At 40.2% G+C, this 18,470-nt stretch overlaps 1 protein-coding gene across 6 annotated transcripts in view; it reads right to left on the bottom strand.

The window, feature by feature from the left end:
* LOC133531463 (protein hu-li tai shao) overlaps nt 1-18,470 on the bottom strand; it is a 124,497-nt gene that overhangs the window by 14,328 nt on the left and 91,699 nt on the right. Inside the window, exons 4-19 of one of the 6 annotated variants that reach the window (XM_061869700.1) lie at nt 17,832-18,005; nt 17,500-17,632; nt 16,937-17,107; nt 16,053-16,220; nt 15,457-15,677; nt 14,273-14,410; nt 13,050-13,144; nt 12,377-12,497; nt 9,213-9,236; nt 5,858-5,968; nt 5,152-5,283; nt 4,264-4,423; nt 3,891-3,983; nt 2,931-3,002; nt 939-992; nt 49-394 (exon numbers count right to left, since the gene is read on the bottom strand). In XM_061869700.1, coding sequence (XP_061725684.1) covers nt 222-394; nt 939-992; nt 2,931-3,002; nt 3,891-3,983; nt 4,264-4,423; nt 5,152-5,283; nt 5,858-5,968; nt 9,213-9,236; nt 12,377-12,497; nt 13,050-13,144; nt 14,273-14,410; nt 15,457-15,677; nt 16,053-16,220; nt 16,937-17,107; nt 17,500-17,632; nt 17,832-18,005 — 2,040 coding nt within the window. In that variant the 3' untranslated portion in view covers nt 49-221. Of the gene's footprint in view, nt 1-48; nt 395-938; nt 993-1,567; nt 1,680-2,930; nt 3,003-3,890; nt 3,984-4,263; nt 4,424-5,151; nt 5,284-5,857; nt 5,969-9,212; nt 9,237-12,376; nt 12,498-13,049; nt 13,145-14,272; nt 14,411-15,456; nt 15,678-16,052; nt 16,221-16,936; nt 17,108-17,499; nt 17,633-17,831; nt 18,006-18,470 lie in introns of those variants that run through there. The other 5 variants (XR_009801540.1, XM_061869698.1, XM_061869701.1 and 2 more) reach the window with 5 other exon arrangements.

Here is an 18,470-nt window from a genome sequence, read left to right as displayed (position 1 = left end):
CGATTTCCTTATTATAAAAATATAAAAACCAGTTTCATATTTCTAACCCATTCACACACGGTAACTACCGGCAACCCGTATTTGTAAGAACATAAACCGGTTTCCTCTTTACATTACTACAAAAACCGGTTTCACACTTATAACTCATTCGCTCACCAGTCACATTTTTATTCTCTCTTTTACCCCCATTTCGCTACACCTCGTTTACCCCCATTCACGCGTCAGTGCCTTTTCCTCGCCCCACCTTTACCTCTAACGACCCCAGCCTGCACGCGCGCGGCGGGCGGCGCGGGGGACGCCACGGCCGAGGAGGCGGTGGACCCGGCCGGCGAGTCCAGGAACACCTCGTCGTCGGACAAAAGGTTCGGATCCCGCGGCTCTTTAGGAATTGAGCCTGCGTTTAGGTTAGCCCGATGAAAAAAGGTTTTAACAGCCTTGTATATTTTTTTGTACTCTGAATTTTGCTCCTACGTAGTACGTAGTTTGCAATTATTGGAAAAATTTAACAAAGAATTTAGAAAGGAGAGGTGAAAATAAACCAATCAATAACATGAAACCAAGTGGGAAATTAAAACCACCATTAAGAAATTAGTAGGAATTAGTGAGATAGCTTCGGGAAAGATTTTTACAAACGATTAATGTTTTTATTTAAATTAAATAATGATTACATTATGTTATTAATTAAATAAATAATATTGCCAGGTTTGTTAAGAATCTATCCCAATATATTTTCCACGCCAAATAAAATCGTGCACTGAAGTGACATAACATGTCGTTTTAAGACAAAAGGTATCGGCAATAAATATCTCTAATATCAAAAATCACTACTGACATACGTAACTTCCAGGATCACTTACAACTGATGGAATAGTAACTTTTTGTCTAAAAACGCCAAATGTATCTTAAACCTTAAATATATTACTAAAATTCGTACTAACCTCGGGTCCTATCGGCATGTGACCGCTCGGCATGCAGAAAGTCTGTCGTGTCCACTACGGAGACATCATACGTCAAACACATGCATTAAAAGATAAAACAAAACCGAGTGTTTAGTATGAGAAACCGGTTTACCCGTAATCTACATTCTTTTTTAACCGGTTTGCATCACCTATCGAGACGGTGTTCACATTGGATGCAGATTTGCTCGCCGCTCCGGTACGCAATAGGAACAACGGTACATACGTGCATAGCGCTCTCACACCGGAGCAAATTGGGAAACTGCATTCATGTGATAACCGCGTTTTAGACTCGCAGCTATTGAAAAAGTTACCAATAAAATATTAGAATGGCACACTGATGAACAGTATATTTATGAAATATGAAAGGTATCTAAATTGAAAAATATATAAAAAAAGAGTTAGTAATATTATAAAAAAATATAAACAAATACATACTTATATAAGGGATATTTGAATTCCTCTGTCTGTTGCACAAAAAAACTGCTGCAGAAAAACGGATAGAAATGTATGAATATGCATCATGACTATTACAAATCAAATAAAATAAAAAATCGCAAAACCCAAACTTCCGGTAGCTCGCAAAACCGGTTTATTTCGATTACACTTACCGTTGCTAAACCGGTTAAAAGCTTTGCCCGTTTTTTTTGCTGGGCCTTCGGTGGAGCGTGCCTTTTGCCTTGTTTACCAAGTACGTGCAACGATTTTTGAGGTTCTCTATACCTAAGTTATCATAAATAAATATATAAAATACATATTACATAAACATAATACATAAAACTATAATATATATCGTCAGGTAATCATATTTCATTATTCTCAATTATATTTTTACATAGCTTAGATATTGTGACATCCAGGGAACGGAACCGGTTTTTTGCAAAAACATCGAAATAACCATATATTTCGGTTTATTTTATACTCAAAATGTAGGACTCAGTTGTGTTTTTAGATAACGACTTCGTATTATTAGATTGCCCGATTAGGAATGAAATAATTAACAAAGAACGAAAAAATACCGTTTTCGTTCCCATACAAAAAATACCGGTTTCCGATCCCTGGTGACATCTTTCATCTCCATACAATTTGTAACTTTAAAACACAAAATTGTATTGAAATGACAGCTAACACCGTACACTAGCTATGCGAAAAAAATACTATAATGTAAAACTTGCTACAGCATGTACATAATAATATTTTTTTGGTAACAGTAAATTCGTCTACTTAAAAAAAAAGATAAAAAACATGCACTTTACAAAAAGGTAGTGCTTATAAATTTGGAAAAATCGTAATATTAAAAATACAGGCAAAACGATCATTGTTAGCTATCGATGTGAACGCGTCTATTAATATACTTCGTTTATTTAGCATTAGAAAAAGGGTAAAAATAATGACGCGTCTTTTATTGAAAAACCAGCTTTAAAAAAAAAACATTTATGGATCCAAAAGTATATTAATAATCATATATGCTATATAATTATAACATATATGCTGTGACTTAATATTCACAAGTGTTTTTCAATAATAAGACACGTCAAGATAGCTTACCTTCGTTCTAATGCAAAAAAAAACTAAGTATAGTCATTCCACGGCAGAACGCTTTTTACTATACATTTTACAGTATTACATGTAATACAATTATTTTCTACTATTATTTTTGTTGGTGTTTAAATAAACAATTGTCATTTTGCCTGCGAATTGGAAAAAGCTGCTAAAACTTGCATATAGTAAAAATATAAAAAATATAATAATTTCAAATGACAAACTTTGAAACTGGAACTCAAGGATTTGTATAGATAACGCCACCATAGGTTTTAACTGTCTAGTTCGGTTCTATGAGATTTGGCATCCAGGCCAAAAAAAAAATCCAAAAAATGAATTAGACACTTTTCTCAGAACTGATAAGAAAACCTATCTTGGCGCCATCTGTAAAATACTGGCCAATCCTATTGTGAGTGAATGTGGTAACCTCACCATCGCTCAACACGACCTCCGGCTGACTCCTCACCGGCACTTGCTTCGTCTCTATTCTTAGGACGCGGTGCTCTGAAAAACGAGAGTTATAAAAATTATAATTTATGTACAATATATTCATTTTGCATTCTGTATACTAGTAACGTATAGAATAGAATAATGATTTATTGCCACACACATAATCGCACACATACAAAACAATTTTTTTTTTGCACCACGACGGTGGCAAGCAAGCATACGGCCCGCCCGATGGCAAGCAGTCACCGTAGCCTATGGACGCCTGCAACTCCAGAGGTGTTACATGCGCGTTGCCGACCCTTTAAAAATCTGTACACTCCTTTTTTGAAGAACCTCATACTGTAGACCCTCGGGAAAACCTCGGCAGGTAGCTCATTCCACAACCGGAGCGTGCGCGGGAGGAAGTTCCTCTTAAACCGCACAGTGCGTGACCATTTAGGCTCTAGGGTGTGAGGATGAACATCCTGCCGACGGCGGGCGGTGCGGTGATAGAAAGTAGCCGTGGGCATCATGTCAAACAATTCTTCAGAGCACAGCCCATTGTACAAGCATTTTAAAATAAAAATAAACAGAGTTTTCTAAAAACTAGACAAAAGAGAGTAATAGACAGTGTAACAAAACGGATGATCGCAGCATTTGCGTGTAGATTAGCAGCCACTGCGCTATTATTTATTTATTTTAAAGGAGGAAAATTGCTTGGACACCTGCTACGACACGGCGAATTTACCAAGTACATAATTGAAGGGAGAGTTGAGGCAAGAAGACTGAGGGGGAGACCAAGGAGAACTTACATAGATCAAGTAAAGGAAAAACTCAACATCGTGTCGTATCAGGCTGTCAAGAGAACCGACATCGACACACATGGAAATCGCTCCACCGACAAGGGTCTAACTCTTAAATATATGATGATGATGATTTTAAAAATAAAATATAGTGTACTACCGTCCCGCGACTCCTCCTCGGTCTCGGTGGCGCTGGCCGGCGACGTGACCTGCGCGGCGCTGATCGCCTCGGATTCGGACAGGTCCGTGTCGTCTGAAATATTGCGATACACACGTCACGACAAACAAATATCAGTTTCGTTAATATGTCCATCAATTTATCACGTCTGTTTCGTGGAGAAATATAGTTTGGCAAGCTATTTCCGTCAGTAGAAAAAAATGTAGGCGTGAAGGGTCGTCTTTCCATAGGAAATTTGAATTTCGCGCTTTTTTCTACTGACAAAGAGGGTTTGCCAGAGTATACACTTATGATAAGCCAATAAAAACCGGTTTAAACATGTAACCGGTTTATCTTAAACCGGTTTAGCACTCACAGTCGGGACGCGCGCGGCGCTCCACCTGCCGCTTGTACTCGTCGATGTCGCTGTCGGTGACGTGCTCGAACGGGTTGCGCGCGTACGGCGCGCTGTACACGGTCGCGTTGTGCTGGTGGCCGCGCTGGATGATGCCCTTGGACGCGGCGCCCATTAGGACCTGAAGGACAACCATGCCGTTAAGGCGTTCCACGAGGTCTACTTTGTCGGGGATGTGACGCATGTGGCTACCTTAATAACCTACAGAAATCTGTATATATATCGTCGTATTTAAAGCTTAGTTATCAAACGTTATCATGCCAAACATGCTCTTAGCTTCATCAGAAGTGTTAAAAAAAACAACGGGTTGCACTCCGGGAGTGCCGGCAGAAGTGAAAACTTGAATATTAACGTTGTGCATGATTGATATTTTGGAATTGTTAGGGAATAATTTTGCACGAATTGCTTTAATTATCAGTATAAAAGTACTATCATTTGTGTGGTAAAATACAATACTCATTTATTGCGCTATCGTACACCAACATGACAATTTATATTACATTAAAAAAATTACACTTTAGAACTATTACAATTTTTTAACATCGGTCTACTGGCTTCAATGACATTGTAACAGTTTTTCGATCAGGTCACGTGTCTGTATTACGAATTTCCAATCTGACGAAAATGTCGGTCACGTGACCTGTTTTTTCCCCATCACAAAAAGTGCACAGCGCCGCTAAAAAAGTGTTCACTTCAAAAATTGTGTGAAGTTCCCAATACTTTTCCGAGATGCCCCTGTTAGCTGATAAATTTCAAACTAGGGGTCCATCGGGGGCTGGAATTAAAAATTATAGAAGACTATTTGTATTGGAGGTACAAATCAGACTTTTCTTGCCGCTTGTAACTCACCACATGGTCCCCGGTGTGTGTGTTGACGGCATCTTCACCGACAAGCTTGCTGGCCTCGTCCCAAGTGACGCCCTCGAGGATATGAGACTGAGGTCCGGCGCTGATCTTATCCGCACGGCGGTTGTCCTTGATCTGGTGATGCCAGTTTTTATTATTTTAATCTATACATTACTCATTACGGATATATTGCTCAGCTAAGTGCTAAACCGGTTCTTCGTTTACAGAAAAGGATAAAAAACAACTTAATCGTTTTAATGTAGGAACAATGCACATAGCAGCGAATGCAGTACGATTAATAGACTGTAAACCAATAAAATGAGACATTTACCTATCATTACAAATATCAAATAACTATTGTTAATACATCAATACAATTTACTTAACATACACAAAACCTTGTAAATACTCCAGACCGCATAACTTATAAATAATTGTCTTTAAGTAAAGAAAAACTGACCACGAGAGGGATTGTCACTTTTACTTCAGTATGTGACATCCATTTCAGTTTATAATTTATAATATACTACTTTATTGTGACTACTTAAAAACACAAATCAAAAGCTGTTTAATAAAATATTTTTTTTTCCCTAAATGCAAAGGTAAAATTACAAACCAAACTTTTGAAAACCGGTTAACTTGATGTTGAACCGGTTAAGCACTTTCTCTTAGATATTTCAATAAAATAATAATAAAAAGTGCTACATACCTGCTGCTGGAGTGCCTTGAACTCCTTAGGGTTCGTGTTCTTAGGGACAAACTGTAGCGTGTCAATTTTGACAGGCGTGCTCGAGTGCGCGGGCGAGCCATCTTGCACCCACTGCGTACGCCGCAAGGTCCAATTCAGGTCGACGGTAACGCGAGTGTGGGGAAAAGAAAAAAGACATGAGTAAAAATGTTGCCAGCAAGAAAAAAAGGTTAAAAGGACAGGATAAGTAATGAGAAATAAAAGTGTGCAAATATAATTGGTGTGGTAAATAAAAATAATGGCTCAAATTTCTTTTTTTTTTTTACCTGGTTACATCGAGCATGTACAGTATTTTTAAAATAAAATTCGCCAGATACCGTGCAAAGGCAATCATGCTAAGAAGAAACATAAATAGTAGTATATTATAATGTATTATGTGATTATAATCAAACCTCATAAAATAAACTAAAGCAAGAAAGTGAAAGATCCCGTTTTTGAATAAAAAATATTGCTAAGCAAATATAAATATATACCCACATGTATACCACATTTACTAATTTCCAAATCATTACATATACAACTCAACATTGTTCAATAATTTGTCTAAATTCCTTATTCGTGTTGTTTTTGCAAGCTTGACAAGAAAAATATGCAACTCTTAAAATTGTTTAACAACATCTATTGCTTTATCGTATCGTAACGTACATATGCAATAATATGTGTAAAACAAAAACCCAGGAAGTGTAAAAGTGTAAAACTGATGACTCTATTTGTAACCGGTTTGTATGATATAACCGGTTTTCTCTCTATTGTGGGTTAAAAAATGATTTTTCTTAAAGCAGCATTTTCATACTATGTGCTAAATTAAAACGTGCAAAAACAAAAAAAAAAAAAAACAGGAGAAGGGCGTGCAAGGAAGGGATTGTAGTGGCAACACTTTTACCAATGTAACCTTTTTTTGTTTCCCTACACTGTACAAACTCGATGTGGTACCAGGGTAAAATGAAATGCTGTTGATATATTTTTGATAACTTAGTACAAGCTTTAAATATAATAATAATGTTAGGATATATATCGTATAGTCTTATTAGTCTAATCTGGTTCTTTTATATAAGTACATACACGGGGTAACACGAGCAACCCAAAATATTTTAACCAAACACTACTGAGGCCAAAAGCAGGAAAAAAATTGAGTTAAAGTAAATTTCGCCAATTTTTTAAAATGTATTTGTACAAAAAAGTTAATTTGAACTGAATTTTTACAATTTTTTTTGGAATACCTAGTTTTAGCAAAGGTCACTTGTCACTTTTTGACATCTATCAACGAGGATATTTAGATTATGCTCCATAATAAGATTTTTTTTAAATTGGTATTAATTCTGAAACTAGGCGAAATCCAGAAAAGTTTATATGACATTTTAGTCTCCAAATGTAATCAGGAAACTGTTAAAATCTTTCGGTTTCCTCATGGTACACCATGTATAATTATTTTACTTGGGCCACTTGCGCCATCAGGGTTAGCCGTTTCAACCCGGAGTTACCAGTACAATTTTAGCAACATCCAGAGGTGTATCGGGTGCTTTGAGTAAATACCGAGTAAATACTCAGTATTTACTCACCCCCACCCATCTCTAGGTATCTCCAAAAAGATTGAGCCTACATAATTAGAATATGGTTTACACAGTTTTTTGTTAAACCATTTGAAATAATGTACCTCTATATGTTGCTTTCCGTCACAGAAGGATTCTTATGCTTCAACTGCAATAAGGTCGTTTCCATCTGAAATTCCGATAAAAAGGTCGTTACTGCAGATGAAGCATAACGACCCTTCTGTGATGGAAAGCCACATATAGTTAAGAGTCCGTCTAAGTTAACTTTGCACCCTATTGAATAGAACAAGGTGAGGTGATGTCATTTTAAACGTCTCTTCATAGAAATTTGACATTAATGACGATATTACCACACTTTATCTTAGTCCCGACTTTAAAGGCTTAAAGGTCCCCAGCAAGCTCGGTTCTCCATACAAACGTAGTTACCCTCTCATTTTAAAACGACTAGCTAGATTGCTCTGAAACTTTGTACTTACAATAGGATAACGTATATCTATTCATGTAATTAGTTGTAGATACCTTAGTTAAAAAAATACAGCGAATTTAAGTTTTTCATACAAAACTTCTTTTTGCTCTATTTCGTTTGTTTTATAAACTGGAGCTATATAAACTAATTACAGGACTAGATATACCTCAAGCCATTACATGTGCAAAGTTTCATTACAATCCAACACGTAGTTTTAAAATGAGTACGCAACTCCGTTAGTAAGGTGAAATTCGGCCGAGCTTGCCGGGGACTCCTAAGTAAAATATATAACCAATGCTGAAAAAATCCCTAAAAACAGAACCAGACAGACAAACATATAGTAATATGTAGATAAACCATACGATGCCCAGAATCGACGACCAACTTGTTAGAGAAAGCGAGATGAAGAAAATAAACAGAGTGATAGAGAGAGAAAGAAAGTACCCGGAAAATAATGAGAAAGGTATTTTTCTAAATACTTTTACACGCACTGATAAAGTTTTTTTTATATAATAACTAAGAGTTTTATTCTTTCTTTTTCATGATGGTTGCATACAATCAAAGATAATTTGAAAAAGAGGTGTATTGTCAAACAAAATTTTGTAACTACGTAAATTTACTGCCATCTTTGGACACATTACGGCCAGTGTAGACGTGCTTCGGCCGTGAGGCGGCGCATTGTGCGTGAGGAAATTACCTCGCGCGTGTGCTCGCTCTGTGTGGACCCGGCTATTTGACTTTGATCCTTATTCTTTCACTGATATGTGTAAAAATTGTTAAATATCAAAAATTGGCAACATATTCGCATAGTCTTACTCGCTCACTCGCTCGTCACGCTCGGTCGGCTCATTCGAATCATGAGTGGGAAAGAGCGAGCAGAAACACTGAGATAGATGAGTTAATGAGCGAGGTAAATCTTCAGTGAGTTGAAGAGTAAGTGAGTTCAATCAAAAGATATAGTTCATTTCTATCACTCACTCGTGAACGACACATGTCTTGTGTGAACAGAATAAGGGGCTCTATGCATGAACCAAATTTTATCGAAATCCAACGTAAAAAAATTCAACAGCAAAATAAAAGTCCACCCACAGAAAAACAAGAATTGAATTGATTTAATCTCCCCACATTCCCCAGTAAGCTTATAATTAACTTATAAATATTATTATATATTATCTGCAAAAAAGAGCGCTTAAAAAGCCCCGTAACCAAGCTTCCTTAACGTTAGCGCTTAGTGCGGCAAAAAGTATTTAGAAAAAAAAAGTGTTTAAAAAGTAAAAAAAATCGGACACAAAAGTATTACCTCTTCGTTGTTAGCGTCGACCCACTGCAAAACATTATTACATTAGTCACAAAAAACTATTAATTATATTATAAAAAACAACATTATAAAAAAACACAAAGTTATAAAAAACATCTCAAAAGCATTTCACGAGTGAGAGAAGCCAGTGAAAGATTATTTTCTCGTATATTTTATTGATTTGTAAACATATATAACTCTAAAAGCACAATTATATGTGAAGCGAAATATTGTATATCCCGATATACACAAAACGGAGGGTTGTTTAGAAGACAACCGTATATTAAAAAGTGGATACCTCTTAGATTGCGTTTGTACTTCTATAGACATTATTTTTGTCAAAATGGCGACGCATTCTTATAACATTATTATCATTCTGAAATTATTGTTCTTATAACAAATGAAAAAAGAAGTATCCATTTTAAAGCATTTATTTTTCCTTTGGTGACAACCCTATTATAATAAATAGAGTGACCAAGGGCCTTGCATAATCGGGACATCCTTTTTAGAAAAAACCTCAAATCATACACACAATAGCAATAAGCATTATAATGATTATAATAAAACACGTTAAATATATTAATATCTGATTAAAATATCTCTCTACTAAACAAAAATAATTTCGATGCTTATTATTGAATAAAAGTTACAATGTCAAAAAACTTTTTAATAAAGATTTTTGAGCCATTTTGAGCGAATCTGCTATTACTGTGGAATTAATAATTATTTATTCAATAACTATTTAATGACTGTATTACAGGGAATGTAGAATATCAATAAGGACAACATTTCTCTCTATTTCCTATTTCTATGACAGCTATTATAATAACAACAAAAAATATAGAAATAGGCACGTAACAACTAGGTAAATATAAAAGAAAAGCACAACCCCAGCCCCATAATAAAGGAAAAGTATAAAATATCATAAAAATAGTAAAATAAAACACCTTGGAATGTCCTAGAAAAAGATAGCTTAATAGTCACCGTAGTTGTGACCGTAGAAGTAGAAATAATAAAATTACGTATTTCTAAACATCTTAAAACAGTATAATATGATTGGACTGTGATGATTTTGTAGTTATATTTGAAAGTCAATGACACAAACCTTTTTTCAATCGAATATTCTACAATATCAATATTTTACTCACCACACAAAAGCGATATAAATTCAAATTTTTACAAAAGAAACTTTGCCAAAAATAAAAAATAAATCATACTACCATAATTTACCCCTGGACTAGGGTGACCAAAATTCTAAATAGACCGAGACTATTCTTAAAACGTAACTAATAGCAGTGGCGTAGCGTGCCTTAGCGGGGCCCCGTATAAAAAAATGTTTGGGGACCCTTAGGTCCTTGCCACACTTGACGGAAATTCTGTCGCCGAACTTCCGCGGCGGAACGCCAATACATGTTACTGCATATAAAATACAAATAGCGGGCACACTTCGCGGAAGATCGGTCTTTCCGTGAAGTGTTCCCGCTATTTGTATTTTATATGCAATAACATGTATTGGCGTTCCGCCGCGGAAGTTCGGCGACAGAATTTCCGTCAAGTGTGGCAAGGACCTTAGGAAGGGTAAATATTTCTCACAAAAACGCACGTTGGGAGCCCCCGTGGCCTGAGGGCCCCGTATAATTGATACGGCAGATACGGCGGTAGCTACGCCCCTGACTAATAGACATCTAGTGTCTAATTCTGGAAAAAACGTACACATAACACGTATTTCTACGTCGTAGTCGTACATCAAATCATAAAATAATATGTTCGACGAGTATTTTTCGCTGATAGAGCTGCCAACAGATATCCATTTTTTTCTTTTCACTCATATTGATGATGTTTGAATAATTGAACTGTAACTTTGCCACTTTTCAGAATCTTATCCAAGAGGCAGTTAAACACTTGATCTCGAGGAAAGGAAAAGTGACAGAAAGTGAACCAATAGAATATTACAGCCAAATAAAGCCGGCTTTTGAGTCTGATGACGAATATACTTGATGGGTCCGATAACTGGAGCAAAGTCGGTTGCATACGCTCTAAATAATAACATTAATTTGCTGCTTAATTTTTTGTCTAAGGGGACCCAAACAAAGTTTAAGGGGACCCGAACAAAGTTTAAGGGAACCCGAACAAAGTCTAAGGGGACCCGAACAAAGTCTAAGGGGACCCGAACAAAGTCTAAGGGGACCCGAACAAAGTCTAAGGGGACCCGAACAAAGTCTAAGGGGACCCGAACAAAGTCTAAGGGGACCCGAACAAAGTCTAAGGGGACCCGAACAAAGTCTAAGGGGACCCGAACAAAGTCTAAGGGGACCCGAACAAAGTCTAAGGGGACCCGAACAAAGTCTAAGGGGACCCGAACAAAGTCTAAGGGGACCCGAACAAAGTCTAAGGGGACCCGAACAAAGTCTAAGGGGACCCTAACAAAGTCTAAGGGGACCCGAACAAAGTCTAAGGGGACCCGAACAAAGTCTAAGGGGACCCGAACAAAGTCTAAGGGGACCCGAACAAAGTCTAAGGGGACCAGAACAAAGTCTAAGGGCCAGTTGCACCAACCACATTATGACAGATTGATCAACGTCACTCAGCTGTTTATATGAAACTTTACATACAATACAATTTAGCAAGCGCTTTACAGATATCACACGGTTTGGTGCAACCCAGATTATAAGCGTAGCCGACCCTAGCGTAGTTTTAGCAGCGCGTGCGGTCAACGACCCGCACGTTCAAGGTCACGCCGTATTGTGTTTAAAAACTGTATATTCACTATTTGTGAGTTATCTGTGGGTGAGATGAAATATTTGGTCTGTTAAGGGCCCTGGCATATAGATGGATTATTCGGCCTCGACACGGAGGTCTTGGTGATCTTCTCGAGCATCTTGACTATCTAGTAGACGTAAGAGGCATATGCTATAGGTACAAATTAATACACGTGTACTGTTTACATTTTTGATCAAAAACGAATTCGACTCGCACGGTCTAAGCGTAGCCAACCCTAGCGTTGTTTCGCCGACGTGTTCGGTCAATGAACCGCGATTTCAAGGTCATTCTGTATTATTATGTATTTAAAACTGTAACCATTTGGTTTTAAAAGGTTTGGTCCGTTACCAGGGCGTCAGAAGTACGAAGTGGTGAGGCTACTCGGCCTCGAGGCGGAGGTATTCTACCTTGGTGATCTTCTTGGGGTCGCTGGTGCCGGTCTCCAGCACCTCGACCTTCTGGTACACGTTGGGCGAGTTGAGCCAGCGCGTGCGCTCGCCCGCCTTGCCGGTGCCCTTCTTCCAGATGCTGACAATAAATATTCATATTAGTTTAACAAAACGAAGAGTTCACAAGCTGAATTCGGAAGTATCCTAATACCTAAACACATAGGTAATTTCGAATTCTTTGGATTGTGGAGTAATTTTGAAAATGGACGCTTGCACAATGAAAGTATGGCGATTTCTCAGATTAACCCGTTGCACCTTGCGTTGAAATAAATCTTGAGAAATGTTTATATGATAAATTTAGGCGTTATTTACGACATTAAACAAATAAAAATTGAGTCACGCCCTGATTTTTATTAATTTTAAATATTTAAATACACTAAGTAGCCCACACACTAACCGTTATTTTTTAAAAGTAATATACATCAGTTTCTGAGTGAAGCGGTCTGCACATTGGATACGATTCGAACGCTGCTCCTGGGGTATAGCGCTGTCACGCTTATACACCGGGACGACGTGCGTTTAATAACCGCACTAAAATCATTTGAAGTGTGACATACTACAGATAGTTGGACATTACTAAAATGTAAAAGTTTTCGTTCATTTTAGCTACGGGACTCTAAAAACGACATACCCTTGCCGGTAGAGCTCCTCTTCTTCAAGCAGATATCCAAGGGAAGACACGGCCGGCGGCACTTCCACGTCGTTCTTGGGTCTCGGCACCTCATTCTGGAAAAATAAGTTATAGTTAACTATCTAAAACAGCTTCAAATGAGCGTTTCTTTTTTTTTGTGACCTTTTTTGCCACATTTGTGTTATTTTTAGTCAGGATCGCGTGCCCTTTTCATGCCTATAGGAGAAAAGAAGTGTCCCAAAATTTCCATAAATTTTTCAAACTTTCCTTTTTGTTACCGCTATACAAAATATATGGGGAAACGGTAACACAATAGGGAAAAAAACGATGGGACATTTGTATCCCATTAGAAACGAAAGAGCTCGTGATTTTGAGTAGAAAAATACAAAATTTATTATGAAAGTAGCATGTTTTTATGAAACGCTCAAATAACAACCACATGACTGATAGAACTTTTACAAGATTACAAGCCACAAGCTGTTTTTTGACCAAAAATAAATAAATTATCAACGGTATTTTAAATTTCACGAGAGTTTTCAGACCGAAATAAACTATACGGCAAAAGCTGTGTAAGGGCTCATTTAGACAGTGCGAAAACTCGCAAGCGAGGTTTATTACATTGCGGTATTTGCGGTATTTGATCGGTAGCCGAATTTGTTGTAACCTCAATAGTCCGCGATGTAACTAAAATCATGCGAGTTCGTATGCCGTCTAAATTAGCTCTATCGTCCCAGCAAAATATCAATGGAGTTAACAATCTGCTAGACTAGGAGTGCATGGCCTCCGGCGGCTCGTCGGGTGGGCGATATTCGGAGCATTTCGAGGCGGACAAGTGGCGTACCCGAAGCTCTGCCTACGCTGAGCAGTAGGCGATAAAAGCTGATATGATGAACCTTAGGTCCGGATGTCCTTAAACTACGACCAATAGAGAGGTATGGGCATCGTGAATGTCATCTCTCTTAGTGTGGTAGGGCACAGCACAGCGGATGTCATAGTACCTCCACTTTACAGATAACCGCAGCCAAATAACACTAGACCCTACTCATAGTGTTGTGTTCCCGCCGGTGAGTAAGGTTGCCAGAGCTCAACGAGGGTGCTGGGTGTTAGGGTCGGCAACGCGCATGTAACGCCTCTGGAGTTGCAAGCGTCCATAGGCTACGGTAACCGCTTACCATCAGGCGAGCCGTATGCCTGTTTGCCACCGACGTAGTAGAAAAAAATACCTTGATGAGCGGGTGGCGGTAGATGTATCCGGTCCGGAAGCCGGCGTTGTCCAGCATGCGCATGAGAGCCTCGAACTCCTCGCCGCCGACGCGCCATTTGGCGTCGCCGGCCGGTGCGGAGCGCGATTGCTCGTAGATCTGAAATTAAATCGATTATATTTAGTCATTTTAACGCGATATAATTTCATTATTTCTATTTTTTCCGACGTTTCAGCTGGGTGGTCCCGGATGATTGACTTCCCAGCAAACTATCAATGGAGATATGGGTACACAACACGTTTACAAAATGTTCCGAGGTAGTCAAAGAAATTGCAACTACCAGACTACAATGATATGTGTACAAAACTCGTGAGTTTAAAGCAGGGATCACTAATTCGTTTCTTCAAGGGTCCAGTTTTAAAAATAATAATCGCGATCCGTTTATACTTCAGTTTATTAAATAAGCAAGCTTATAAAATAGCAAGTCATTTAGTGACCCCTGGTTTAAAGTTCTATAGTATTAAAACAGGTTGTTATAATTAAATATTAAGGGTCAAACCGTCTCTCACCTTTAAAGCGCTCGCAAAATATTTTTGTATGGAAAGTTTCATAGTTCACTGCTGACTGACGTTCATCAGTCCGTCAATTGTGGTTGGTGCAACTGGCTCTTAGTACTTATAAAATAAATCTACTGTGTCTGTCTAAACTAACTGCTCTAACTTCCACGAGAGAAGAAATTACTTTGAGAGAAAGTGTCGAAGTATCATAGTAAATATTTCCACAGTAATTTGTCGTTTTGGCCCCACTTTGTTATTGAAAAGTCAGCCCAGACTGCAGAAAAAGGGACCACGGTCGCTCAGCATGAGCACCTTGGCTGAAGGTCCTAGCCACGGGCTCTTAGCATGTGCCTTGTCTCTTCATCCAGCAGATGCAGGTCATCCTGAGGGACAGCTGCCAGACGCAGTTGAACCTCACAAGCAGTAGTCATCTGCCTGGCGTGGTGGGAGGCCTCTTTAATAGACACCTGGAACACCTGGACCTGGTGTCCTCACCTTATGCCTAGTGTCTTCATCCAGCACGTGCAGGTCATCCTGAAGAACAGCGGCCAGGCGCCGCCGGAGCTCACAAGCGGCAGTGAGCTAGCTGTCGTGGTGGAAGGCCTCTTCAATAGACACCAAACACCTAGACCCGGTGTCAGTCCTCACCTTGTGCCTAGTCTCTTCATCCAGCAAGTGCAGGTCATCCTGAGGAACCCCGGCCAGGCGCAGTTGGACCTCACAAGCAGCAGTGAGCTGCCTGGCATGGTGGAAGGCCTCCTCGAGTGACGCTCCACAGCAAAGGGCTCCAGCACCGCTCAGTATGAGCACTTTGGCCGAGGGTCCGAGGGCGCGGACCATCTTCTCGTGCTCCTCGTTATCCAAGAGTCCTAGAACAAAACAAAGACATGCTTCAGTATTTTGTCTTTCACTATCAGGCGTAGATAAGCTACCAGCAACCGGCCCGAAAGGCATTCTGGTGCACGCTTTTAAGCAGTGCAAGGGTGCACATAGCGCGTACGTTAGTTTTAGTTGGTTTACAGTATAGCTTTCGATTCCAATGATCTGCTTGGCAACGTAATGGTAAAAGATGCTCCTGCATCATTGGCGCGATAGGATAGTATCACGCGACTTTCTGTCCGGCTGTCCAAAGTACAAGTCGCATTTCTCAGCCAATTTTCGTGAAATGTGAGCAGGTTTTTGTTTTATCTTGCCTTTGCGGTTCGCTCGGTGTACAGAGCATAGAGCCACTAATGGAAGCTTACCAGGCGGCACGCTGTGGTAGGCGAGCGGCCCCAGCAGAGCCGCCTCGTGGCCGAGGGGCAGCAGGCCGCGCCGGGAGCTGGACACGGCGAGCGCGCCGGGCGCGCGCAGGTGCAGCACGCAGCGCAGGTCCGGCCGCGCCGCGTGCACCGACGCGTGCAGGGAGAAACCTGACAAATTGAAGATAGTTACAAATCATACCAAATGCTAACTAAAAGAACATTTCGTAAACTGACATTGAAATACTGATAAGACCATGCAGAGCAAACTACCTTCGTTAATAATAATAATAGACCTGTTTGTTGGGTGACATGCCTATCGTTTAGTGATTCACTAAAAAAACACTTCAATTGACAGATTGGCTGTCTATCAAACACAATGACGAAGTGACTTTATTAAATATCAAGATGTAATATTCATTTATTGCACTATCGTACACAAACATGACAGTTTATATTACATTTAAAATACAGACTCAAAAATTTATTAAAAACACAATTAAAATCATATCAAGACAGATGTCAGATCCACGACGCAGGCTTCGTCAATATATACAAGCAAAAAAAAACATCCACAACACGCTTCGTTATTAAATCAGACAAAAAAAAGACAAAAATCAGGGCTTTATTAAATCAGATTAGCTACTGATTAGCTGTATGGTGCCGCAGTAAATAAATGATGGCAGACGTTTTTGTCACTTAATAAATTTCACGTTTGTGTTCAAAATTATACTCGTCTCACATTCAACGTTCACGGGGAAGTTGTTGGTCCCCTGGTCCTGGACCACTCCTTACATGTCGAACATCACCAGCGAAGAGTTGGTGACTTCATGGAGGAGTAGGCCGCGAAGAGTCAGGAGTTAATCCACGGGTGTTGAGACACTCACCTTCAACGTTCACGGGGAAGTTGGTGGTCCCCTGGTCCTGAACCACACCCTGCATGTCGACCTTCACCAGCGAGGAGGCGGTGACCTCGTGAGGGAGCAGGCCGCGAGGAGTGGTCAGGACTTGCTCCACGGCGGTGTTGAGACGGGCGGTGATTTGGCCATTGATGCCGGCTGGAATAGAAACGGTATAAATTACACTTTGCGAAAAGAGGTATGCCAGCAGAGCAGGCATCATGGTGTAAAAGCGTTATATGTAATCTTATCTCCCAGATAACAGAATCTCTCATTGACCTAGGACAGGTCAGCAGGATACTAGCACAAGCTTTCGTCGCGTACAAATAGTTGTCTGCAAAAATATCAATGCCGTTGACGGGGAATACACAGGGCCCGGCAGGGACTTGGAACAGTCTACTTACCCTGGATCTACCGAACAGGTCCACCAGACGGAAGCAAGCCGCCAACTTGCAGCGGAGAATCTTCTCGCCCTTCTTGCAGCCGAAGACCTCGATGCCATTAATGTAAAGCACACAGGGCCCCGTGGGGACCTAGAACAGTCTACTTACTCTGGGTCCACCCGAACAGGTCCACTAGACGGTAGCAAGCCGCCAATTTGCAGCGGAGAATCTTCTCGCCCTTCTCGTAGCCGAAGCCCTCAATGCCGCGAATGTCGTTGATGGGAAGCACGCAGCTGGGGCTCTGAAACGTTTAACATCAGTATTAGATCATTTAATTCTAATTCTCAACTGCTCGTAGATTGACTGGAACTGGATAACTTCAGACCTAATTGGAATTAAACTGTCTCCTGACTCTGAATGTGCCGGTGCAGCAACGGCGCGTCTCCCTCGCGCTGCTGGTCCAGCACCAGCAGACGGAGCAGCATAAATAGGTTCCTTACCCTGAAGGTGCCAGTATGCAGCCTGCCACCGACCATCTCCCGTATGCGCTGCAGCAGCGGCGCGTCGCCTCCTTCGTGCATCTGCTGGTCCAGCACTCGCTCTAGCTCTTCACGGAACAGCTTGGAGGACATGAGCGCTTCCACGCGCTTGCGGCGCTCCATTTCGCGGACATCCTGGGGGACAAAGTTAATGTTTAATTATTTGAAATTGTATTATAGTATAACTGCCTCAAATTATCATTGTCAAGAGCACAAGAGTATTAACACATTCACTGCCGGGAACCCACCTGGTGGGCGCTCGTGAACTTTGTTCAGATGCCGGACAACCCGCTGGGCGGGTTGTTTTGTACGCAGCTATAGACCACCGGTTTCTGGGGTAGTGCGCCGTTTTTTGTCTGGCAGTGAATGTGTTAAATTCAGGCCCTAGCGAAACTCACTTGAAATATAGATAAATACCCATCTACACATGGACATATATCTAAGGACGGGCCTAACAGGCACTAAGAATGGTGCTAGTTCAGTGATGTCACTCACGAATTCGAGCCAATCGTGCAGTCTAAGGCCTTCAGCACATGGAGCGTGAGCGTACGCGTCGCGTAAACGTATCGTAAAAACGTTACGACTGTTACGAGTACGAGA

The sequence above is a fragment of the Cydia pomonella genome, chromosome 25, assembly GCF_033807575.1.
Source record: "Cydia pomonella isolate Wapato2018A chromosome 25, ilCydPomo1, whole genome shotgun sequence".
Taxonomy (NCBI): domain Eukaryota; kingdom Metazoa; phylum Arthropoda; class Insecta; order Lepidoptera; family Tortricidae; genus Cydia; species Cydia pomonella.
The sequence above is the reverse complement of the archived record's forward strand: the minus strand, read 5'-3'. Positions and strand labels throughout refer to the sequence as shown.